The sequence below is a fragment of the Rhineura floridana genome, chromosome 4 (genome assembly GCF_030035675.1).
Source record: "Rhineura floridana isolate rRhiFlo1 chromosome 4, rRhiFlo1.hap2, whole genome shotgun sequence".
Taxonomy (NCBI): Eukaryota; Metazoa; Chordata; class Lepidosauria; order Squamata; family Rhineuridae; genus Rhineura; species Rhineura floridana.
Window position 1 is genome coordinate 195,454,349 of NC_084483.1, and position 26,223 is coordinate 195,480,571.

Consider the following 26,223-nt stretch of genomic DNA (forward strand, 5'->3'; position numbering starts at 1 on the left):
TGATCATTTTGGTTACCCTCTTCTCAACCTTTTCCAGCTCTACAATATCCTTTTTGAGGTGAGGCAACCAGAAACGTACACAGCATTCCAAGTATGGTCACACCATGAATCTGTATAAGGGTATTAAGATATATGCAGGTTTATTTTCATTTTCTTACCTAATGATCCCCAGCATGGAATTTGCCTTTTCCACAGCTGCCATATACTGGGTCAACACCTTCACAGAGCTATCCGCTCTTGTTCCTGGCCAGTCACTGCCAGTTCAACCCCCATAAGAGTAGATGTGAAATGCCAATACTCTACACAGCAACATGGGAAGCTGCTTTATATCAAGTCCAACCATTATTGTCTACACTGACTGGCAGTGACTCTCCAGGATTGCAGATGGAGGTCTCTCCCAATTCTACCTGAAGATACCACAGACTGAACCTGGGAACATCTGCATGGAATGTAGATGCTTTACCACTGAGCTGCGGTTCTCCCCTCTAGCATTTTAAAAGAAAGGGGAACCAGTGTGAAAATGACTTTTCAAATTTTTAATTCATTCCAATGCCTGTTCACATGCATATATGGTAACAATGATAACAATCTTTTTTGTCATGGAGAGGTGTTGCTGAAAACAGCTGGGGTGGGGAGATCAAAACCCACCCACCCCATAAAAATACTGAACAAATGCCACAAAACCCTAACATGTCTGGGTAAATTAAAACAACAACTCCTGGCACTGAAAAGAACAGAGATGAAATCGTCAGGCAAACTGCCCTGAGAAATGAGTTTCTAGGCTGTGTATAGATATTAAAAGGTAAGACAGTCCCTGCTGGCAGGCTCACAAGCTAACAGACACAATACAAAAGGGAAAAAAGGGTGAGGAGGGTAGAGGAAAGCGAGCATTGGAGCAGCTGTCTGAAGGATGGATTCAGACTGGTCTCCTCGTTCGATGTTTGGGCTTTTCCTCCATCCTCCTCCTCCCTTTCCCCACACACAGACCTTAGGGAGAGGGAGAAGTAATGGTTCTCCAAATTCTCCTTGAGGTCCTCCTCTAGTTCCCTAGAGAAGCTGCTTACTACTACTACTACTATCCTGGAGATCAGCCTGGTGGGCGGTCGCTATCCCGTGAAGCTTGAGCCTCGCGACTTTCCGTCGCGGCCTCGGCCAGCTGAGTCTGTTTGAAGTGATCTCCTCAGTTCTGTCTCTGCCCTTTCCCACAGGAGGGGGGGAGAAACGCTTCTCGTTTCCCTGCAAGCATCATGTCTCGGATCCTCAAATCGGTGGATTACGAAGTGTTTGGCCGGGTGCAGGGTGAGCAGCAGACGGGTGGGGTGGAGAAAAAGGGGTGAATGTGAATTATTAGGGGGGGAAGAGCAGAGGTTTGGCGGACGTAACTCGGGCGCATGCGCGAGACTCCCTCGTCGGGCTATGGAGCGGGGCTGCGCGTAGAATCGCCGAAGCTTGTCGGTGGCGCATGTGCAGCTACGCGCACGTTCGAGTGCTGTCAGAAGTGGAGCCCCTGCAGTGACCCTGGTGCACATGCGCAGTGATGTGTGTGTTGGCGTTCGATTGACTGTTTACTTTGTATATCTAATACCAATTAATTGTGTTGCTTCGATTGTAAGAATTTGTTCTCCATGATTCATTTACTGATTTCAAGAGGAGCTGTATCCTAGCCTAAGATTGCAATTATTTTTAAACTGCTTACTAGGATTATTATTCTATATTCTTGCCACCCTGGGCTCCTGCTTGGAGGAAGGGCGAGATATAAATCAATCAAACAAATAAATAAATATTAAGGAAAAAAATACAAGTCTTCCCCTCAAAGAGCCTTCAATGTATATTTGGGGCTTTTTAGTTTAGAGAAAAGGTGAGTAAGGGGTGACATGATAGGGCTACAGTTCAGTGGTAGAGTATCTGATTTGTATGCAGAAGGTCCCTAATTTAATCCCCAACGTCTCCAGATAGGGCTAGGAGAGGCTTCTGCCTGAAACCCTGGAGTGCTGCTGCAAGTCAGTGTACACAATACTGAGCTAGATTGGCCAATGGTCTGACTCAGTAAGGCAGCTTCCTATGTTCCTAAGTGTATAAAAAAACGCATGGCATGGAAAAAGCAGATAGAGAAAAGTTTTTCTCCATCTTTCATAATGCTAGAACTTGTGGACATCCAATGAAGCTGAATGTTGGAAGATTCAGGACAGACAGAATAAAGTACTTCTTCACCCAGTGCATAGTTAAACTATAGAATTCGTTTCCACAAGAGTCAGTGATGGCCACCAACTTGGATGGCTTGAAAAGAGGACAAGACAAACACGGAGAATAAGGCTATCAGTGGCTATGAGCCATGATGGTTGTGCTCTGCCTCTCTGGTCATAGGCGGAATGCTTCGGAATACCAGTTGCGGGAAACTGTAGGCGGGAAGGGTGCTGTTGCGCTCAGGTCCTGCTTGTGGGCTTTCCATAGGCATCTGGTTGGCCACTGTGAGAACAGGATGCCGGACTAGATGGTCCATTAGTCTGATCCAACAGGCTTTTCAGATGTTATTATACCTTTGTTTTGTCAGTGAAGTTATGGATGCTAAAAAATAATAAACATTTTTAATTATTAAGGGAGAAACAGTAACAAAATAGGGAGGAGGACTGGAAGAGAAGTGATGAACATGAGCAGTTGTGCATATAGTTAAAAGCATATTTACTCAGACACAAATCTTACTGAGTGTAAAGGGATTTCCTCCCTAGTAAGTGGGTTTAGGATTGCACTGTTACAATCATATAGATATCTTCTCTGAAGTAAGCCTTACTTAGTCGGGCGTGATACTTGCTCCCAGGCATGGAATTGCGGACTAAGGGTGGTGCCAGGCAGGCCTCTCTGGAAAGAACCTTCCACCACTGTGGGGCCCACTACTGAGAATGTACTTAATTTTGCTTACATGTATATTCTGCCTTTCTTCCATCATGGAACCTTAGGCAGTGTTGCATGTGGTTCTCAGGTGGTCTCCTATCCAGGCACAGACCAGACCTGTACCTGCTTAGTGGCCTCATGTGCCCTCAAACCATACCCTGGGACTATTATCTGAGAAGGCATGAAAAAAATTATTTTCTCTACAAAAGGGTAAGATTCATACCTAAAAAGGTGTAGGATAGAGATTGTGTGGCTATACATGAAAAGAAGCCATAAAATAGAAGTTAAGAATTTCTGTAGAATGAATTTGGATGCATTGTGTAAAAATTGCATCTTTTATATGTGTGAAGACACACACATGCACCCTGCAGTCATTCTGCCATGAGCTACATTTCCATTTCATCTGGAAAATAAAGAACATAATATTCTGCATCCCAGTCTGCATCTGTGTTGAAATTGCTTTTTAATGTGTTCTTAAACTTTCTTTTTTAAAATGTTTTTAATCTTAGATGTTTTGATAGCTTTTTTTAAGTAACATTTTTGAAGATGTTTTGTTTTAATGTGTTTTAAAGTTTGTTTTTATGATGTTTTAATGTTTTTAGTGCTTTTGTTTGGCCTTGGGCTCCTGTTGGAAGGAAGGGCAGGATATAAGTCTAATAATAATAATAATAAAAGATGTTGTATCCTCTGTGATTGTTAAATTCACTTCCTTATGTAATTTAGTGTATACGAGTTGGAAACCTGATCCTAAGTATGTTTACTCAGGTCAGGTCCACCCCATACCTGTAAAGCAGGCTGCCCATTTGCTACCAAGCCAGGTTCAAGGTTCTAGTTTTAGCATACAAAGCCCTATACAGCTCGGGACCAGGATGTCTGAAAGACCGTCTTACCCCTTACATACCCAGTCGATCACTGCGGGCCTCCTGCAGATACCATCTTATCAGGAGGTTTGTTCTGCACAATATAGGAAATGGACCTTTACTGTGGCAGCACCTACTGTGTGGAATTCCCTCCCCTTGAATATTAGGCAGGCGCCATCTCTGCTATCTTTTCGGCGCCTTTTGAAGACTTTCCTCTTTCAACAAGCCTTTTAAGTTGAGACCTATCCCAGTCTGCATCTGTGTCAGAATTGTTTAATATGTTTTTTAATAATGTTTTTAACCCTTTTTTAAAGTTGTTTTTTTTTTTAAATGTTTTTAATGCTGTTTTGTTTTAATGTATTTTAAGATCTGTTTTTATGATGTTTTAAAGTGTTTTAGTGCTTTGTTTGCCACCCTGGGCTCCTGTTGGGAGGAAGGGCGGGATACTAAACAAACAAATAAATAAATAAAAGCAGATTCAACACAAATTTGAAGCATGTGACTTTCTCCAAAGAATCTTGGGAAGTGTAGTCTGCTGGAAAGTTGTAGCTCTATCGGGGAAACTACAGTTCTTATGGTTCTTTGGAGAAAGTCATGTCCTTTAAATGTTAAATGTATGGTGTCGATCTGCCCTCAGACACAATTTCCATCATATCCAATAGAATTTGCTTCCTTGCAAGTATCCTTAGATTTGCAGCCTTAATCCACAGTTGCTCTATCATATGATGTAAGAGGCAAGAAATGACAACCAGTTTCATATACTGAACATGATACCTCTAAAGTTAAGAAATCCCACTGATTTCAATGGGAAGTAAACCATGCTATTTAAAGCAATGGGACCAAGTAAGATAAATATGATTGGATTATGCCTGCTGTATATGTGAACATTCTGCAACCATCACACTCTTCATATATGCCCATAGAACAGTGGCAGTTCATGGCTCCATATCATTGAAGAACCTTTAACAGCTCCTTGAAAGTTTGGACTAAAACCCGGAGGAGATTCCACTGCCTCACTGACATGGAGCCACCAGGCACCACTGTCATAGTGGCTTTTCACTCAAGGTGATTTTCTAGCACCAGCTATGTGTACAGCTGCATTACTTAGATGATTTTATGTGGAATTTTTATTTTTTTTGTTACTGTGCCGACCCAGGTGCTAAGAGTCTCTATGAATTTTTCCTCAAAACACTCTCCTTGCCTAAAGGAGGAGTTCTGCCTTTCTTATATGGAGTGAATAGCTTGATGATAATGTCAAGCCAGTGTGCCATAGCTGCAAAAAAGACCAATTTCATGTTATCCATCATTAGGAAAGTGCTTGAAAAAAACCTGTCAGTGTTATGATGCCGTGTGCAGCTCTGGTTGCCGCACCTCAAAAAGGATACTATACACTTATTGTAACACCTCTGGCATCCTGTTTCCTGAACATGCTAAACGTTGCCTTACTAGTTGGAACAAATAATATTTGTTGTTGTTGTTATGTGCCTTCAAGTCGATTACGACTTATGGCGACCCTATGAATCGGTGACCTCCAAGAGCATGTGTCATAAATAATATTTACTTAGTTTAATTTTCTTTTTCTTCTTTCCTAGGTGTTTGTTTCAGAATGGTAAGGCAACATGAAGTGCATCGGTTTTATGTCACTACTGTGTCATATTTTTGAGAATAAAAATAAGGCCTGTGCAGAGACTCCCAAGAGTGCAGTGAGAAGTTTTCAGTGCTAATATGGGCAGTTAAGTATTATGTGTCTGTGGTGTGTGTTTTAATGGAGATCCTTTTTATACAATGCAGTAGAACCCTGATTTTATGAACACGAGTTGTATGAATAACCAAATTTATGAGCCATCTTATTCAAGCAGATGAGGAAAAAACGCCAAGGTACATGTGTATGAACTTTAGCATTTTGCAGAGGTCACGTGGACTTAACAGTTTGGGCCCCTTGATCTTCCTGTGGCCCATACTCCCAAACATACAGCATGGAAAGATTACGTATGAGCAACACGCCATTTTTCACAATGACCAAGAAGCGCAAGCGAACTGTACTGACTTTCCAAAGCAAAATAGAGATTGTGGAAAGGTTGGAGAAAGGTGAGACAGCAACGGTGTTGGCAGAGGAGTTTGGCATTGGGAAGTCCACAATTTCGCAACTCAAGAAAAATAAAGACACCCTCTTGCATTTTGTCTCCACGATGGGCAGCGAAAATGGCAAACAGAAACGGAAAACGATGAAATGTGCAAAGAACTCAACATTAGAAGATGCTCTCTATGCTTGGTTTTCCCACATGAGAAGTCTTGGCGAGCCAGTCTCAGGCCCGCTTCTGTGTGAAAAGGCCTTGGAAATGAACAGGAAATTGAATGGTAATCCTGATTTCAAGGCCAGCTCAGGATGGCTGGCGCGATTCAAGTCTCGCCACGGGATTCACCATCTTGGTGTTCATCATGAGAAACTGTCTGTTGATCAGGCAGCCAGTCAATGCCTCAAACAGGAATTTACAGATTTCAAAACAGAGGAGGACTCTGATGCTGAGAGCGTTTACAACACTGTAGTTGTTCCTGGACCCTCACATTCTGAAGCCTACAATGCATTAGAAATTGCTTTGCAGTGGCTGGAAGATCAAGAAGAAAGTGATGTGGTACAGCTCCTGTTTTTGAAAAGCCTGAGAGATTTGGCTGCAAAGAAGATAGGAAATGCTCTTAAATAAAAATCAGACTAGAAGTTTTGGCAGCAATAAAATACTGAACAACTTAATTCTGGGCATAGTCCAGTCATCTTACACAATGATAGAGCTGTTGGTGTTGATCATGTACTGTATCATTGAAAAATAAATCAATATAAGCATTTCAGTTTATCTCTTTTTCACTGAAAGCCCCTACCTACTGTAATCGATAATGGTACAGTTTTCTGAACTTTATTTTATGAAGTCCTTTCCTCAGTTAGTTCATAATATCAGGTTCTACTGTAAATACATGATCTGGAGCCATTTTCCTGTTAAAATACAATGCCCTTGAAAACCATGCAAGCCATCGCTATTATTTAAATTGCTTGTATTCCAAGCCTGTGGAGGGGCGGGCACTCTCTAGGCCAGAGTTCCATGGGTGATTTTGAGTGGTATTGGTGAGATTGTAGATGGCTTAAGGATTTATTTGGAAAGTGTTAGCTTTTGAGCCTGAGCTGCTGAATTGAAATATGTGCTGATGTTAGAAATGAAAGTAGAGCTCCAGAGATTTGCAAGTGATTTAAGAAATGAGCCTAAACGGTTTGATTTCTTTCCTTACAGCTGGCCTTTTTGCAGCTCAGATTCCACCCATTCTCCTCTGCCACTTCTGGACATCCAGTGGGGGGAAAAACTGGAAAACAAAATGATATATGTATCTGAGATGTGAGGCAGAAAAACCATACACTGAGCTTAGGTTGCATTCAATTTCTTCTTTTCGGTGGAGCCAAAGAAACTGTGCAATTTGTTCAGTGTGCCCAAAGCAACTTTGTGACTTTGTTCTCACGGTCATAACTCAGCTTAATAATTAATTAATTATTAATGCCTTGTGCCCCCAAATGCAACACCTTCCCCTTTTCAGAGTGCCACTGGTAAACCCAGAAATTTTCAATTAACCATTGTTTTTCATTTCATCCAAACTCAGAAACTGCACTTAGGAGGTTTAGTACAAGCCAGGATCTTAAACCAACTTCAAACCAGTTTGTTCTAAACCTGGTAACCACAGCTTCCCAGTTCAAATAACTATGAATTAACATTACATGAAGACTTCTTGGCTTATCGCAGTGTACTACGGGAGGAGTGAAGGGGCGGAATGAGAATGGATGCAGGTGCAAAAGGCTCCTGTATATCCTGGCTTATTAAGCTGAGATATGATGGACCAAAGTCAGCCCATGTCTCACATAGCATCCCTCATGGCAAGCTCTTTTTGAAACAGGTGGGCTTCAAAAAAGTTGTAATGCTCTGTTCATTTTTTATTTCTGGACATAGTGTTCCCAGTGTACAGTTGACTAAAGAAATCTGACATTCCTTAACCACAGCCACATTAATGAGAGATGGGTTGGGGGTGAGTTTTGTTATATATTTTTATTCACCATTCTAACTTCATCATCTTAAACTAAAGATGCCTCACAAATTTTGGTAACAGCAACATAATAGAAGTACAAACAGCCTACCGTAGAACCTCTTTACATTTTTATTTTTAAACAGCAGTGGGGTAACAGAATGTAACTTCAAATTCATTCTTCTAACAAATGTTCCATAAAGTTATAACCTCAGTTATTAAACACTTGTGTCACCTTGTTCCTCTCTGGGATTGCATTTGGATGATCTTACAGTATCTGTGCTTAATAAGCCTAGGTATGAACAAGCCTTTTGCTTGCATACATAGCCCCCTTGCTACTCCCTTCATTGCACATCTGAATACAAAGCAAAGGTTACTAATTAACCATAGTTTCCTGTTTTGACTGAACCAGGAAACTATAGTTGGCAGCTTCAGAACAAGCTACGATCCTAAATCATCATTTATAAAGTTGGTTTTTGAATGGCCTGCTCCAAAGCTAGTAACCATAGTTTCTTGGCTTGGGTGAAACAGGCAACCAAGGTTAATTAGAGACTTCCACATTGCATTCAGGCATGCTGCAAAGAGAGGAGCAAAGAAGCAAATTAAAAGAAACTATTTCTGATCACCAAAGCCAACTTAAATATTATTATATTAAATATTATTAAAATATTAAAACAATATTTTACATTGCTTCTGAAACTGGGCTTTCCTTAGTTTCTGTGGACTGATCTGCAAATTACACTGCAGCTGTGAATTACATTAGGCTGATGTCCCATTCTGCTTAAAAGCACCCTTGGGGAGGGGGAGTTAAGAATAGGGGTGAGAATAAGCAAATGCTTAATCCTTTCCCTTCCAGTTTCTTTTGCACTTAAGCTTCTTACCATCCACCAACTGCTTGCCATCCACCTTGAAACTGAAGACCTGTGTTTGTTAGGTACATTCAGGTCTGAAACACTGGAGGTGTAACTTGTACTTTGGCCCTGACAAAATATAATTTGTACAATATGTTCCCAAGTAATTATTTATGGCAATGGGTGCTAGAATTCTGTATTAAACAAGTCCTGCACCCAGCAATCAGCAAACATCAAATTTTACAATTGAAATAAATATATATGATGCACAAATGCATTTATTTGTTTAGTTTGTACGTTTCACACCATTTCCACATGGGCTTCTGTTTAGGAGGCTTAAACTAAGACCTGCAGTCTTTGAGCAATCCTGGGATATTGTACAAACAATCCCACCTACCCTAGCCAGTTGTTTATTGTATTTAAAAACATTTGTTGACCGCATTATCACATTCATTTCAAAAGTAGTTTGCAAACTCAGAAAGCAATGAAAGACCTGTAAAATAATTATGCAAACTAATTAAGCTAAGCAATAATAAAAATGAAAAAGAAACAAACACAAAAAACAATAATAAATTAGACTTGTTAGTCGCTTGTTATGCAGAAGTCTCCAAGCGATTTACAACATATTTAAAAACATAAACATACATGCATTATAAAATTAACACACTCATACTATTAGTTATCAAAATAATTCAAGACAGCTCGTTGGTCTGCCTCCTTTCCTCTAGAGCAGGGGTGGTTAACGTGACATTCCAGATGTTGCCTACAATTCCCATCAGCCCAGCCAGTGCAGTCAAGGATCAGGGATGATGGGAGTGGCAGTCCGTTAGTCCTATGTTAGGCACCTCTTCTTTAGATCCAGTGCCCAGGGAACTCAGGCTGTCCTACTGTTTATCTCATTTGCCTCGAGTTTCATGGATCCTAATAGTGTCATTGAATAGGTCCCTAGCAGATCCATCAGCTGTCAACATTCTCTCATCCCTGTTGCTGTAGTTAGTAAATGAAGTTATATTTGCTGAGCAGATGCTAAAGGCCCAGGAGCATTCGTCAAGAGTGTATGTTGCTATGTCCTGTCCTACATGGCATCAGCCACTGGCATGACTGGGCATCTCCCACAGTCCATTGAAAGCCACTGCTACGAATAGGCCTCAGCCAGGCTGGATGTTGCAGACCTGGCTAGGTTCCATATAAAGTTAACTCTTGGGGTCCTTTCCAGTGGTGCAGAGGATGCAAAGTCTTCTCAGTTCAGATGAGGCTAGCCAAGTCAGAGGCATTGTGTGATCTCCATACTGGTGAGACACTACCGCAACTGACCACTCGTGCCTGAAGCCTTGAGTGATTTCTGTTTGTGGCATGCTTCTGCCATCCTGAAATGTGGCCTTAACCCAAAATGTGGAGCTAGTCCTTAGGAAGCAACTCGGCACCAAGAAAAGAAGAAAATAATGCCTTATAATTAAAACAATGCCTGTTAGGTAAATATTGCCAAATATATGGATGAAAGTGATCCAGTTGATAAAATAGGTTTAACACAGTATAGCATCAATTACCCAAATTGAATATGCCTGCTGGTTCTGATAATTCTATAAGAACATAAGAAGAGCCTGCTGGATCAGGCCAGTGGCCCATCTAGCCCAGCATCCTGTTCACACACTAGCCAATCAGGTGCCCTTATGGGAAGCCCACAAACAGGACCTGAGTGCAACAGCCCTCTCCCCTCCTGCAGTTTCCAGCAACTGGTATTCAGAAGCGTGCTGCCTCAGACCATGGAGGCAGACCATAGCCACCACGGCTAATTCTCCCATTTATGCAAATTCTCATTATTTAGAATATTTTCAGAATAATATCAGAATTGTTTGGGTAGACTCAAACAAGCAAGAAGTCGTGTAAGCTCATTGTTATTTATTATTGATTTATTGTTACATTTATATCCAATCTTTCCTCTAATGAGCTCAAGGTGGTATACATGGTTCTCTCCCTCCCCATTTTATCTGCACAACAACCCTGTGTGGTACGTTAGGCTGAAAGAGAGTGACTGGCCCAAGGGTACCCAGTGAGCTTTGTGGCTGAGCGGGGATTTGAACCCTAGTCTCCCAGGATCTAGACTGACACTCTGACCATTACCCCACACTGGCTCTCTAATGTTCCATACAGAACATGGTTCCCAATGGTTGCTTTTGTTCATAGGGAACAAAAAGAGGTTGTCACCCAGTTGGTCATCAGCAGTGTCAAAGTAGTGGCTTGGAGAAGCCCGAAATTCCACGTATTACACTAATTGATATGTAGTATTATTATCATTGTCATTATTTTCACACATGTCTCAAAACACTTTACAACCCATACAACAAAAACAGCAAAAATCCTAAAGATAGGTTTAAAAACAATGCAAATAAACACCAAAGGCAAGCTGGAAACAAGTTGGGAAACCTTGTTGAAATAAAAACGACTTCAATTGTTTCCAGACTCTACAAATAGTGGACACCTGTCTTATCTCAGTGCTGTTCTACAAAGTAGGGGCAGCCATGCTGAAAGCCCTGCTCCAAGTTGCTTCTGATTTTCAGGGACTTCAAGGAGAGACTTCAGAACATAGTGATATAAGTCAACACTACGAGTTAGATCCACAGCCGCATGAGCCGACGGCAATTAGCTACTAGTACTGTTCCACAAACAAATCAAGAGTTAATGCAGTGCAATCATAGATAGGTTCTGTAGCAGATGTCATGCTTCCACTTGCACAAGCAGCAGAGGAAAGGGCCATAACTCAGTGACAGAGCGCATGCTTTGCGTACAAAAGGTCTCTGGTTCTATCCCTCCCGTCTCCAGTTTAAAAGATCAGGTAGCAGGTGATGGACGGGACTCTGTGCCTGAGACATAGGCACATAGGAGCCTAGGAAGTCAGACCCTTGGTTCATCTAACTTAGTACTGTCTATATTGGCTGGCAGCTACTCGCCAGGGTTTTAAAAAGGGGCTTTCCCCAAACCTACCTAGAGATGTAGGGGATTGAACTTGGGATCTTTTGCATGCAAAGCAGACACTCTGCAACTGAGCTTCTGCCCCAGAGAACAGCTGCCAGTCAGAGTAGATGGTTGGACTAGAAGGACAAATAGGCTGGCTTTGGTATGAGGCATCTACCTGGATGCCTAAGAAGACCTTTGGCTTTAGTTTACTTTTCTCAAGCACATCTTTGGCGTGAGGTGCACAACGGCCATTCAATGAGCAGAAGATCCTTTGCATCCAACCCCTTGTTCCTAGGCACAGGACTTGTGCCTTGTTGAGGTTTTTTACACTTTGAGAAATAGGGAAACATTTCTGCTCACAAGTAGTCTGGATCCAACGCTTGTTGTTTCTGTTTGCTGTTTGATATTGCCACACCATTCTTTTTTACGGGTTTTTTTGTAAGCTGCTTTGAATATACTGTCAATTTTAGTAAAGAAGCCGCCTACAAGTATTTGCTGCTGCTGCTGTTGTTATTGTTATTTTGATTTATATCCCCCCTTTCCTCCCAAAAGAGGTCAGGGTGGCAAACACATAAGTAATACAAAAACATTGCAAAAGCATTCTAAGAACAGTTAAAAACATTCTCTCTGCGTTGCCAGGAACAGTATCTTTCATCCATCAAATGGCTTGGTAAACAGGAATGTTTTTAAATTGCTCTTGAAAGTCTATAATACATAAAGTCGATGATGATTATGATGTAAAAGAAAAGGGTGGCAGATAGAAATGAAATAAATTTAATTTTCTCTCTCTCTCTCTCACACACACACACACACACTCACACATATACACACACACCCTTCTTGAGGAATGTTACTTTGGCATGTCCAGAACTGGCAGAAAAATCTGATGCAAATCCATGGGTTGTATGCAATGTCACTCACACTCAGAGTAGACCCCTTGAAATTAATGGACATGACTCACTTAGGTCTATTAATTTTAGTGGATATTAATTTCAGTGGATAGAACTTTGTTGGATACAACTCCATGTGTGTTGATCCTCTTGAGGACAAATGAGTCCTTAGGAAGGAAGCTATACAGAATGGAATGGGAAGTTTTGAGGCTGAGCTTCATTGTCGTGGTTTTGGATACTGCGTAAAATCTGTCTCTCTTCTTCTTTTTCTTTCCACCCCAACCCCTGACCAGTACACAGAGGAAAGAGCTAGGAAAATGGGAGTTGTTGGCTGGGTTAAAAATACCAGACAAGGGACAGTTACTGGCCAAGTTCAGGGCCCAGAAGAGAAAGTAAATGAGATGTAAGTACACTGTTTCCTGAAATGTGTGCTGTGCTGGCTTCGCTAACTTGCCCGTTTGGTTGAAATGCTTCTGCGAGTTAACAAAAATGGCAACCTTGCGGAAATGATGTTAAAGTGCTACACTGGAATTGACTTTGTCCGGGTCTTAAATGAAACAGCTCACTAGATATGTAAATGATAGATAGATAGATCTTGGGTCTGTGGTCGCTTCCAGATGATCTGTTTATTGAGTATTCATCATAATTTGTTTGCACAAAGTTTGTGGGGAAGTTAGACAATGTCGGCAGTATTTTTGAGCATTCATTCTGATTTCTTGGTAGGGACATTTTCCAACATTGCATCCAACAATAATTATCCCACACTCACCAGTGCATTTCCCATTCACTTTCCTTATCGCAGAAAGTCCGGTTTGGGGTGGGGGAGGAAAGCACATTTGTTACCCAAGACCTCCCAATCAACTTTAATTGCACAGTGTGAATTTGCTGGTACATGCTTGAATTCCACCTGAAATTAGCAACAGTCTCAAAGTGCCCAGAGACAGAATTCTCTCAACAAATGGTTCTCTTTGAAGGGCAAATAATTTCTGCAGCTGTGGCTTCAGTGTATTGAGCAGCATGTGAATTCTGAACATGCCCACTTGAAGCCCGCCTATCTGGGCTGAGGAACACAGAGCTCTGAGAAAGACTAGACACTGTTGAGATCTCTTGCAGTTGGAGTACTTGTTCATGACAGCATAGCGATGGGATCTCTGATGAAAAGGCTGGGTTGGCAGACTAGATTAGAGATGTGAAGGCTCAGGAAAAAAAGAATGGGGGAGGGGGTCATTTTCTCCCTGGGTTCTCCCAAAAAATGGGGGGAGGAGAAAAAATGAAAGTTTTTCTTCTGGGCCTTCCCATCTCTAGACTAGGCACAGTCAGCTCCACAAATCTCCATGTGGGTCCTACTCAAGTTGTTGGTGGGCCAAATCATGCCTATGGGTCAGCCTGAGGTACAGGAGGCAGCTGCAGAAACAATGGAGCAGAAATGCCGACTGGGCAGGCTTCCTTTACTTCAAGTCTGTACATACTGCTCTTCACTAGAAAAGATTGGAAACTTGTTCAAAGAATGAACTGAATCTGCACCCTAGTGAAAGCATAGGTTCTGTAGAGCAGGTGAGGCCCTCCAGATGTAGCAGAACTACAACTCCCATCAGACTCGGCAAAAATGGCCAATGGGCAGGGATGATGGGAGTTATAGTTCAGCAGCATCTTGAGGGCCAAAGATTTCCTATGCCTGCTATAGAGTTCCGAGTTGTTCCTGTAGATGCCCTTCCCTAACTTGATGCTTAGACTACACAGCTGTGCTGGCTGGGACTGGTGGGGGTTGCGCTCCAAAACATCTGGAGGGCACCAGGTTGGGGAAGGCTCCTTTAGAAACTCATTCTTCTTGTCATCAAAGCTATGCAGATATTTAGGAACCAGAATGTTTTGCAGATGTGTGTTGTTTCAACAGAAAAAGTAGTAATCGGCACCAAAATGGAACTGCTGCTTATCGCTTGGCTCTGCTCAAACCATGGAGTGTAAACTCATGGAGGAACTTTAGCTGGTGTTCATGTCAGGTAGTAATGTCCAAACCAACCCTGAACATTAAGCAGAGTTGTGTGTGTGCTCAGTGTTTAAAAATGTTAAATTTCTGCACCAGGCATCAAGGAAAGATGAATTCTTCAACCTGTTTAGAAAATGCAAATTGAAACATCTGTGTAATTGTTTTGCGTAATTTATGTCACAGTTTTTACTATTCATCATTATTTTCTCCAGTTCTGATAACTCTCTGGTAGCAGTAGCGGTTGGTGGCCAGCAAAGGTGGAGTGGTGTGGCACACCTGGCTTCCGGGCAGCAAGCATTGCTGCTGCTTATTGAGAGGGGAGAGCAGCATGGTGCAGGTGTAGCAGCAGAACCAGTGGCTTCATGGTGGCTTCATGTCAGTAGGGCAGTAGAATTTGCTCCAGGTTTTAGTTTGAACTGTCAAGGAGCTGTCCGAGGTGCTTGGACAGCTCCTTGAAAATTAGGACTCAAACCTGGAGCAGATTCCACTGCCCCACTGATGGAGCCACCATGACATGGAGGCAGTCCACTGCTACTGATGTACCCACCCCATGCTGTGCTCCCTGTGCCTCACTTGCAGTTGAGGGGCGAAATAAGACACTGACACATCAGCTTGGGTTAAACAAGGGCCACTTTATTAAATTACAGCAGACAAACCCAATTTTAAAGTGATCTGCAGAGGGAAAATCTAGGTGCGGGACTATCTATAAGCAAATAGCTTGCCATACAGCTCTTGGGCGACCAGCCCCTGCCAGGGCAAGGGCAAGCCCATCTGCTTACCCCTTACCCTGGCCACACCTTGTAGGTGAGTAGGGGGGCCTTCCCACGTCATCCCCACCCGGGGTTGAATAACCCTTGGGTAGATGAGATAAGTTGGCCCCAGAGGCAGCCCATATCCTGTCTTTGAGCCGTAAAGCCTTGCCAGACAGGCCTCCGGAACCGCCAATCACCTACAAAGGTGCCTAAGGGGGCCACCTAGCTGTCCTTAACTATTTCCCTTCCCGCACCTTCCCGCCACAAAAAGGGGACAAATCTCTATTTAGTCCCCTTTTACCCCACTGCCGAGAAGCACCTCTCGCAGACACCTCTGCAGGTCCCCAATAAATAAGGTGTTACCTGTGTCAGACAGGTGAACGCCGTCTGCCCTGTAAAGTGCACCCTGCCAGTGCCAAATGCGTGGGTGGGATAGCTAACCCACCATGTGGAAGAAGCGCCAACCGAATCCGTCGGTTGACTGTCTTCAGTGCCCAATCTATAGCCCCTGGATCCCATACCCCACGCCACTCCCTCCACGGGAGCATGTCTGACCATCAGACGTACGCCAGGCCACCGTTGCCTGATAAGCTGCATGTCAGCACATGCTTGAACGATGAGGGCCATACCCTGCATCAAGCCAAGGTCATTCCCACCGAGGTGGATGACCAGTACCAGCAGAGTAATCCGCGTCGCATGTTGCTGGAATAGTGCGGGTTGAAGCCCCTCCCAACGCATTCCTCGCCGGCCAAGCCACTGTATCGCCGCCCATCTGCTCAGGCCCAACTGTGAGCCGGCACTCGAGTTCGCTGCCCTTCGAGCTGCCCAGAACACCATGCTGTGGCCGCAAATAAGGATGCGTGTCTGCTCCGTCCATCAGATGTGGAAGCGTGTCTGATCACATCAGACGTGGAAGCGTGTCTGATCATATCAGACGTATCAAAGGCCACTGCTGCCTTGACAGCTGCATGTCCATACATGCCTGAACAATGAGGGCCTTGCCCTGCATCACGCGAAGGTCATTACCACCGAGGTAAATGACCACCACGTGCAGAGTTGTCCGCACAGCACCTTGCTGGAACAAAAGTGGGTAGGCGCCCATCTCAACGCATTCCTCTCCGGCCAAGCTACTGTACTGCAGCCCATCTACTGAGGCCCAGCTGTGAGCCCATGCTCGATTTCGCGGCCCTCTGGGCTGCCCCGAAAACCATGCTGTGGCCACATATTAGGATGCATGTCTGCTCTGTCCCAATCCAGCAACCTGTCGAAATAATTTTAACATGTTAGGCTGCAGAATGCCCAGGCCCTCCAAAAAAGGGGAAATATAGCCCTTATAAGCCAGAGAACCGGCATGCAACTGCCTGCACCTTCACCTGGGAAAAACCCAAGACCTGCTGCTGTAGAAGCAGCTACAATTCCAAAAGAGTGGATTCCAAACTCTGAGGGGTCATGCCCTAGCCCCTGTAAGGCCCATTTTGCGAGAGCTCAAACTGGTATTTTGTGAGGGTATGCTCACTTGCAAGGGCAAATAAATGCATATAACCCTTATAAGCACCTGCGGACCAGAGTCCAACGGCCTGCACCTTTGCCTGGGAAAACCCTAGACCTGCTGCTATAGAAGCAGCTCCAATTCCAAGGAGTGGATTCCAAAACTAAGGCCCGCCTTGTGAGAGCTCAAACTGGTATTTTGTGATGGGATCCTCGTTTGCAAGGGCGAATAAATGCATATAACCTTTATAAGCACCAGAGGACCAGCATCTAACTGCCTGCACCTTCGCCTGGGAATTAACCCAAGACCTGCTGCCATAAAAGCAGCTCCAATTCCAAAAGAGTGGATTTGAAATCTAAGGGGACATGCTCTAGCCCCTGTAAAAGCCCGCTTTGCTAGCTCCCAAAACTGGTATTTCGTGAGGGGATCCACCTTTGCATGGGTGAATAAATATCCTTCTCCAGACCCCATGGTCAAATGTACGGTCCACCCCATACATATCTGGTCCGTCTTAAACCTGTTCAATTAGATACAGGCGCAACCCCCCTCCAAGAAGACATCTGATAGCTGGAGGGTACGCGAGACAGGTCTTGCTTGGATCCAGCCACCACCTCACCTATCCCAAAAGCTCCAAAAACAGCATAAGGGCTACTGCCTAGCATGGTCTGGCTTCATAACTGGAGGAGCTTACTGTATTCCCATTGGCCCACCAGACCCAAATAATGTCCAGTGAGAAAGGGCGATGTGGATAGGGAAAAAACCACAAGCCTAGTTAAGAAGGAAAGTCCTGCCAGCTTGCCTTGAAGTGCTCGGACTGACAGGCCCCTTCTCCTGCCTTTCATTAAGAATTTCAGCAGGTGACCCCCTACCTGCTCTCTGGTAGCTGGCTAGCGTGCTAGGGGCCATGGAATCCATGGCCCTAATCCTAGTGTTCTTAAATATAAGGGGTTATGAAATCCAGCCCGTGGTCAATGAGCCCATCTGCCCATGTTCACATCAAAAGAAGTAATGAAAGGTGACACCCATAGTTAACCCTTCCTTAATCCAGGCCCGCAGCTGCAGGAAAGAGGGCCACACAGCCAGGTCGGCGCATAAGGCATCCATGACCCTGAACCTGTAGTAAGGCTGTGCAAGCCCTGCCATGGCATCATGACTCCCGTAAAAGACCCCTAACACCTGGAGGGCCAAAGGAAACCTTTCATGGCCTCTGAAAACTCCAGGATCCTGATCAGCAACAGTTAAAGCCTGTCCATTTGCAGCCTGCAGTCCCGTGCCCCAAAGTCAATCTTGATACCCAGGAAGGTGAACACTGGGGCAGAATATCAGGTATGAACCAGTTACTGCATGACCCCATAAATAAGACTGTTGGTGAATCAGGCATAATTTGCCTGTTAGGGGCATAGCTGACTGGGGCATCAAAAAAGGGGGGGGGCAGGAAGTCTGCCCAACTGCACCTCTTTACAATCCATCCCTGGCAATTACTGTCATAACTAAAACAGATTGAAGGTGGTAGGCCATGAAGGCCAGCCGGGAGTTGGAGGCCATGAAGGCCAACTGGGAATTTAAGTATGGGATTGGGAAACCAAAAGGAAAACACCGTATCACAGACAAAACTCCAACTGGGTAGCCTGCAAACAAAGTTCGTAGAACCTTGAGTCTAACTGGGGAGGGACACCTGTCCCGAAGCAGCTTATGCTAGGGGCTTCTTCTTACCCCTTTGAAGGCCTCTCACCTCCTATCGCGCTGTTGCACACATCCTTCTGCAAAACGGAAGGAAATCATTCATGAGTAAGCACACTTTACCAACTACTAGGTCATTGCAGCTAACCCAGTTCCCCTAAAGCGAAAAGACTAAGGAAATACTGCTGTAACCAATATTAGTCCCCACTGCAGCAGCTGTCGCCTAACAGGTTTCTAAACGCCAATCAGAATATAAGGCCCATGTAAAAGTTGCATGCATGCATGACCTCAGGAAATTATTATCAGAAATCCTAACAAAGAGAGGTTTTGGTATTGTTGTAAAACATCAGAAAAGGGTGAAGAGTCTGCCTGGAGCTTAAATGAAGCATGTGTCAAAAGAGAGTCTAAGATCCTGTCAAGGCAGCCGCTCGTTCAGTAAAATAAGATCCTGGAAATGAGGAGAAGAGCCTGATAAGTAGCCTGTCTTTCCTCTTTATTCCTATCCACCCATCCAGCCACACTATCATCTGCTAGACATTCAATTCCCTGCAGAAGTTTGCATGTTCTTCTTTAAATATAACAAATGCCATGTGCTTTGTTTTTGATATAGGAATGTGTAACTGATACTTGGAAAATGATCACTGTCATCTAAGTCATGGTTATTTAGACATGTTCTAGCAAACCCTGTCATCTCTGCACACCATTAGTATCCAAATATGAAGGCCGAAAGGCCGCAAAGGCTAACCCGGCCCTACAAAAGCCACATGTAATATAATAATAATGGAATTAATTACCTCAACCTAATATATTCTGGGCCTAGCAAGAAGTCAGAAGCCTAAGCAAAGAGCTCCACCCAAAGCAGCCACCATGTAATAAAATTAATAGAATAAAGTACCTTAAACCTAAGATAGGCCTGGGTCTAACAAAAGGCCATAAGCTTAACCAAAGAGCCCTGCACAATGGCCAGTAGAGGCTGCCAGGGCCTCACCCACATCCCTCACTGTCTTGCGCCCCCTACCTAGGCTGAACTCACACCCAGCCTTAGGGTTGCCAGGTCGGAACCATCCAAAAACCTGAGAAAATGGGGGCGGGCCTTAGTGATGTCATGGGGTGGGCCTTAGTGACATCACAGGGCGGGCCCTAGTGATGTCATTAAACATGATACATTGTATCAACCACAGTTGCTTGGAGCATACCATTAAAAAAAAATTCTCTGGAGATTAAAATAGAAATCTTACCTAAAATAGGGTGTTCCTAGGTCCATCTGAAGTGACAAGGTCATTCTTTCTCACAAGCTTAGGGTGATGCAAAATGGAAATGGACTGCCTTCAAGTTGATCCCAGATAGGGTCTTCCTGGTAAGCAGTATTCAGACAGAGGTGGTTTACTATTGCCTTCCTCTGAGTCTGAGAGGCAGTGACTGGCCCAAGGTCACCCAGTGAGCTTCATGGCTATATGGGGGTTTGAACCCTGGTCTCCCAGGTCGTAGTCCAACACCTTAACCGCTACACCACACTAGCTCTCTAGAGGAAGCTATAGAGTCATGCCCAGGGCATCCATGGAAACTCTTCTGCCACCAGCAAATCTGAACACACAATCAAACCGACACACACACACACCCCATCAGAAACACACGCAACTCACACCCCTCCCCCTGTGACTCTGTAAACAAATGCACATGGCCCCAGTGGCACTCCAAATGTACGATGACTGCAGGCCCCCCACGCCCCAGACACCGAGCACACCTTTTTGGGTGGCATGAGAGGATTGTCAGTGGATGCAAACTGCACCCAACAGGCTGTCTGTGGGCAAGCAGAGAGGTTGCTGCCAGTGGGGGCCTATATGGGCTCCCCTCCACTGTGGTGATGGGGGAACGGTTCTGCCATATCCTAACCCCCCCTTCCTGGCAGATGTGGAGCCTGCATCATGCAGTAAGTCTGTGGGCAGAGGCACACTCACTGTTCTGCCAGTGCAGCTCTCATGTCTGAAAACAGAGGCACATGATGCTGGTCAAAGCCTGCCTCTTTTTACTGTAAAACCTGGTGGGAGCAGCTGGAGTGCATTAAAAAAAAAAAAGCTTCAGACACATTTTTCAACTGATCAGCAGATCAACTTGCTGCCCCTCCAGGTGTGGCCAAGGGAAATGCTTTGCTGTAAGAGACTGGTGTGCTCACAGCCTTCATAACCAAAACAAATGCATATCCTTTCCTTGCTTTTCCTCCTCCTTCCTCCTCTTGAACTGCAGAGGTTATGCACCTCCTTTGGAGGACCATATGCAGGCCGATGGCAGGTGAGGCCTCAGGCTTGCCCAACTCACAACACCAAGCTGAAGCAGCAGCCCACACCTTCCAAATAAAAGCAAAGACACAAAACGCCTCGGCCTGACTGAACTATCAGAAGTTGGCGTATAAGGAAAATTGTTCAGATGTTGTTATCACAGCCAGAAAGCAGAGATAGAGGGTTTGCACTGCATGATATTAGGCTGCTGCTGGAGAGGGAACTACAGCCAAGCACAGCGAAGCACCACAGAAGGGAAGGTCCGGGACTTGTTAGGACAGCATCACTGAAAGGTGAGTCACCTGAGGGGGTGGGGGCATTTCCTGGGCTCACCTTTCAGAAGTAGTGGCAAGAGAGGGAGAGAAAGAGTGTGTGCATGTGTGTGGGGGTGTCTGACATTTTTTATTTGCGTATTAGAGGCACCCCCTCCTGCATGTATCATCCCTGGGGTCATGGCAAGCAGCCCTTTTTGTTGTTCTCCAGAAAGGGATCCCCGAAGTGGGGAAATGGCTGCTTGGCCTTTGGCTGTGACCCAACCACAGTGGGGAGATCAGCAGGCTGCGACCTCACCCCCTCTGCCGACCCCTGACATAGTGTCCAACTGGGGGAGGAACGGGCACACCATGAAGCCCAGTTGCCCCAGGTCAGAACAAGGAGAGGGGGGAGTCAGGGCTGAGCTATATTGCCTATGCCTCCCTTCCCCCCCCCCAGCTCCTCCAAAGCCTGCCCACCTGAAACCAGCACTCTCCGCCCCCCAGTGATGCACAACCCACAAGCCTCCCCCCACGAGCTCAAGGTGACCCAAAGCCCCCCCCCAGCTTTGGTCCAAGGCCCTCCTTGGTCCTGCCCGGTGCACCAACCTGCCGGGAAAGAGCCCCAGAAGCCTGTCCCCTGAACCAAAGTAGACCCCGCAAGGGGGGTGCCCCAAACCCTGACTGCGGGTCGGAGGCTGCAGCGAGCCCCCAGAGGCCCCTCCCGTGAAGGACCCAGGCGTCCCAGCGAGCTGCCGCCCCTTTCCCCACCCGACCTCCTCCCAGGGGACCCAGGCGTCCTGGAGAGGAGGAGGAGACGGTGGCCCTTCCATACACACTCCGCCGCCCCCCCGGAATCACTTACCTTCCCAGGCGGTGGCGCAGGAGGGACCTGGAAAGGGAACTTGGCTGCAGCGGGCCATATCCGATCTTGGCCCAGCCCCGGAGGGAGGCGGCAGCGGCGGCGCTGTAGAGAGGCGGCCGGAGCGCAGCGACTTGGGACCGACGGATGGAGCCGCCCCAAGCCCGGTGCCATGGGGGGCTGCTGAGGCGCGGCAGGGAGCCTGCTTGCAGCTGTGCCGCCAAGACGATGAGCAGGCAGGCAGGCGAGGGCGAGGCCCCGGGTGGGAGCCCCTGTTGCGCGCCCCGACGGAGCTCGCCATGAGCCTAAACGAGCACTCCATGCAGGCACTGTCCTGGTGGAGCTCTACCTCAGCCGGGCCAAGTTGAAAGCCTCCAGCTTCGCCATGGTGAGCGCTCCCCCCCTCCTCGCCTGGAGGCGCTCCTCCGAGGGAGAGCCGTTTCCTCCTGGAAGTCATCCCTGCCTCCCCCAGCCACCATCACCCCGAACGTGTGAATGCTCCTCTCCGAGTCAGGCTCAGCAGGGGAACTGGCTCCAGGCCGGGGCTAAGAAGGAGCCGGCCCAGCCTGGCCTCCACTGCCACCACTTCTTCATGCCTCCTGCTCAGGCTGCCAGGCCGCGTGGGCCCCGTCTCAGCAGCGGTTGCTAGGAGACGGCGTCCGAGCGGCCTGCCAGCCTCAGCAGGAGTGGAGGCCGGCCAGGGCCGGCTCCTTCTTAGCCCCGGAGCCGGTTCCCCTGCTCCGGAAAGGACGGCTGGCCCGGCGGCTTCACCCCTCCTGCTGTGGGTGCCACTGGGCGGCCGCGGCCGCGATGGGGCTCAGCAGTCTCTGGCTGGGGGGACCCATCGCGGCCGCTGCAGCCCAGCGGCGCCCACAGCATGAGGGGTGAAGCAGCCGACCATCCTTGCTAGAGCAGGGGAACTGGCTCCAGGCCGGGGCTAAGAAGGAGCCGGCCGAGCCTGGCCTCCACTGCCACCGCCTCTTCACGGCTCCTGAGGCTGCCAGGCCGCTCGGACGCTGTCTTCTAGCAACCGCTCCCACGGGGGCTGCTGCTGGGAGGTCCCCCTGAAGGGGTGGTGGCTGGACGGAGCCCACGTCGTGGCAGACACGGGCTAGGAGGCTGCCCTCGCTCAGCCAGGTGGCTGCGGGCTCCACGTCCAGCACCCTCACCTGCAATTGTGTGTGGGCACTGGGCAGTGGCTGCTGCTGCAGCTGTGTGCCGCTCGCTAGCGGGCAGGGGCTGCTGCTGGGGGGGTCTCTGCAGGGGCGGCGGCTGCTCAAGTCCTCCTGTTTCTGCAGTCCCTGCGGCCGCCTGCCTGCCTGACAAAGGGCGGGAAGGCAGCCAGCCACAGCCCAACATATGTGTGTGTCAATCACGCATGCGTGGCTGAGGGGGCCAATGAAAAGCCGGAGATCCACCTGTTTAAACGAACTATTGCTGGAGGCCGGAGACGGCCCCCTTTTGCCGGAGACTCCGGCAGAAAACCGGAGACCTGGCAACCCTACCCAGCCTTGGCAACCAAAGGGAGGAAATAGGGCCTGTGTGGACAGGCTTGAAAGGCCTGCACAGCCTCCACTCCCATAATTTGCTCTGAGCCTGCAGTGACTGGCCCAAGGTCACCCAGTGAGCTTCACGGCTGTTGGGAAGGTTCGAACCCTGGTCTCCTGGGTCATAGCCCAACATATTAATAACCACTACACCAAAAACGTATCCTAGGTGTATGGGGGGGATTGAAAAGTCTGGGCCACCTTATCTCCCACAATCTGCCCTGGGCTTGTATTTCCTTTAATTCCCCTTCCTTTGTGTTCTTCTGTTTTTATTTTATTTTATTGTATGTATGTAGGCTCTTGCTTAACCGACTGCCTAGGGAGCCCTGATGCAGTGCCGCTGGAGGACGCCTAGCTGCCACATCCAGCTGACTAGGCCCCTTTAACGAGGCCCTTTATTCATTTGCATGTGTCGTTCATTTAACAAGTAGCAGCACAGACGTGGTGCTGCTCAAAGAAAAGCCTCGCGCCACCCTACTGTAACTGCCTCGGGGGGGGTGCTGGATGCCCTTTACAAGCCCCGCTGGCGAGGCCCCTTTTGAGGCCCACCCCAGCAGCAGCACATTCTGAATTTCTGCATTTTTGTCATGGATTTGGTCTATTCCAGGGGTAGCCAATGTGGTGCTCTCCTGATGTTGGATTGCAACTCATGTCAGTCTCAGCCAACATGGCCAGTGCTCGCTGATGATGGGAGTTGTAGTCCCAACATCATCAGGAGGGCACCACATTGGCTATCCTTGGATAGCATCCTGGATTGCCTGGGATGAATCTTGAACAACTGGAGCACTCCTGCTAGGAGTTTGAGGATACAGCCCATTTTGTTGCAGGTTCCACTTGTAAATGTAACTAGTAAAGCCACAACCCAGAATGTCAGGCATGGCCAGGTGCCAAGATCAAAAAGGTGATGGCCAAGGGTGGAGGCTTGTTAATCTAGTGCCGAAGGAAGAAGACAGAGCATTGAGTAATGTGCTGAGGAAACAGAATACAATAAATCAAAGGCACTCTAATTTCTGTTGTGTAAGGCTGATTGGAGGCAATTACTTTGGCAGAAATGCTGCATTTCTGCCAAGACAACTGATCATTTTGCATAATAAGTGATGTAGCCTTTAATTTATGTGTTGTTTTGGTTTCACGACAGGAATTTTTGTCTGGGGATGCAGAAATAGAGCCATGGATGTGGTGCTTAAAATCAAAAAGGTGGCAGAACAGCTTTTAAACTGATTGCATGGGGAAAGCTGTCTGGCGTGGAACAAATCCCCAGAGGGATGAGAGGGGAAATGGTTATGTTTGTTCAGATGGAGGAGGGTAAAACTAGGCACTAAGAGTGCAGGGGCACACAATATTTATTTATTTATTTATTACATTTGTATACCGCCCCATAGCTGAAGCTCTCTGGGCTGTTTACAACAATTAAAACATTAAAAACAAATATACAAATTTAAAAATACATTTAAAAAAAAAACTATTTAGGAATCAAACAATCTAGGAATCTGAAACATTTTTCCAACTCTGTTGTTATGAAGAAGTGAAGTTACAAGTCTAACTTTGAGCAAAGTAGACATGATAAAGATGAACAATTAATCATAGGGCCTTGCTTTGTGTTTTTAGTACGCTGGGGTTTACCGGGTCTGTGACCATATAACAACAGCAATTCAGAGAGGCCAAAGACCTGTAGGGTAAAGCGCATATACCAAACATATCTGGAGAGAGAGACTATGGCTATATTCACACCATACATTTATTCAACTATTATTCCACTTTAAACAGTCATGGCTTCCCCCAAAGAATCCTGGGAAGTGTAGTTTGTGAAGAGTGCTAAGAGTTGTTATGAGGCCCCTATTCCCCTGTCAGAGCTACAATTCTCAGAGTCCCCTGGGAAGAGGGAGTTACTGTTAAATTACTCTGACAATTGTAGCTCTGTGAGAACAGAAGACTCCTAATAACTCTCAGCACCTTTCACAAACCATACTTCTCAGGATTCTTGACTGTTTAAAGTGGAATAATAGTGGAATAAATGTCTGGTGTGAATGTGGCCATTGTATATAAGTGTTTACAGTAGGGCCCGCTTTACAGCGCTTCGCTTTACAGTGTTCCGCTAATATAGTGGTTGTGAATTGTAGAAAGGCCCCGCTTTACAGCGCTTGTTCCGCTTTTACAGCGTTTTTTTTGCTGCCGGGCACCATTTTGGTCAATGTAAGTCAATGGGATTCGCTTTACAGCAGTTTTCGCTTTACAGCGGGGGTCCGGAACATAACCTGCTGTATGAGTGGGGCCCTACTGTACATGTTAATGCTGGAAGCCTTCAACCCAAGGTGGATCAGCTGGGGTGCTGGGTGTCAGAGGACAGCATAGAAAGGGTGGTCATAATGGAAACTTGGTGGAATTAAGAGAACCAGTGGGACATGGTTCTCTCTGGATACAAACTCTCTAGGAAGGAGAGGGGAGGGCATCCTGGAGGTGGTGACCCAAATTGATTTAAATCATGATTTAAATCACTTCTCTGAAGGACTCAATTTTAATGATATAAATCACAGTTTAAATCACTAGTGAGGAAGTTTCTATGTAATCATCATTTTTTAGTAGAAGTCCATTATTATTTAATATAACCTTAATACATATTCAGAGATGTAGGTTTCACAGAAGGAAGGTACACACTAAGCAATTATTCTGAATTGTTTTCAGAATAATTTTCATTAAAAAAAATTGGATGATAATACGATCATTTTAGTACTAAAGCAAAACAAACTTGTGAAGTCATTTAGGAGATGATCCAGGTCCGACGGTTCAATTCATCATGATATTTTTGTCATGATTTGCCAGAATCACCACCTCCAAACAGGCTTTTACATTGTACTAATAAAGTCAGTTAGTTTATTCT

General features: G+C 46.1%; 2 protein-coding genes across 5 annotated transcripts in view; one reads left to right on the forward strand and one right to left on the reverse strand.

Annotated features, from left to right (window-relative positions):
• Positions 1 to 1,101: 1,101 nt before the first annotated feature.
• ACYP2 (acylphosphatase 2) overlaps positions 1,102 to 26,223 on the forward strand; it is a 103,181-nt gene continuing 78,059 nt past the window's right edge. The window contains exons 1-3 of one of the 3 annotated variants that reach the window (XM_061625721.1): positions 1,106 to 1,299; positions 5,342 to 5,358; positions 12,795 to 12,904. In XM_061625721.1, coding sequence (XP_061481705.1) covers positions 1,248 to 1,299; positions 5,342 to 5,358; positions 12,795 to 12,904 — 179 coding nt within the window. In that variant the 5' untranslated portion in view covers positions 1,106 to 1,247. Of the gene's footprint in view, positions 1,300 to 1,353; positions 1,540 to 5,341; positions 6,630 to 12,794; positions 12,905 to 26,223 lie in introns of those variants that run through there. The other 2 variants (XM_061625719.1, XM_061625720.1) reach the window with 2 other exon arrangements.
• LOC133383972 (sterile alpha motif domain-containing protein 1-like) lies at positions 5,784 to 22,472 on the reverse strand. 2 transcript variants are annotated; one of them, XM_061625723.1, is made up of 2 exons: positions 21,802 to 22,472; positions 5,784 to 7,097 (listed from the first exon to the last, which is right to left on the reverse strand). In XM_061625723.1, the coding sequence occupies exons 1-2, from the start codon at positions 22,253 to 22,255 to the stop codon at positions 7,000 to 7,002; spliced, it is 552 nt and encodes a 183-aa protein (XP_061481707.1). In that variant the 5' UTR covers positions 22,256 to 22,472; the 3' UTR covers positions 5,784 to 6,999. The 2 variants fall into 2 exon arrangements, with proteins under 2 accessions (XP_061481707.1, XP_061481706.1); XM_061625722.1 differs by lacking the exon at positions 5,784 to 7,097 and adding an exon at positions 15,129 to 16,501.

Coding starts and splice junctions, on each gene's coding strand:
- LOC133383972 (XM_061625722.1), bottom strand. CDS start 22,255: ATGACTTCCAGGAGGAAACGGCTCTCCCTCGGAGGAGCGCCTCCAGGC. Junction 16,502..21,801: donor CTGCGCCACCGCCTGGGAAG/GTAAGTGATTCC, acceptor TTATTTCGACAG/GTTGCTGGATTGGGACAGAG.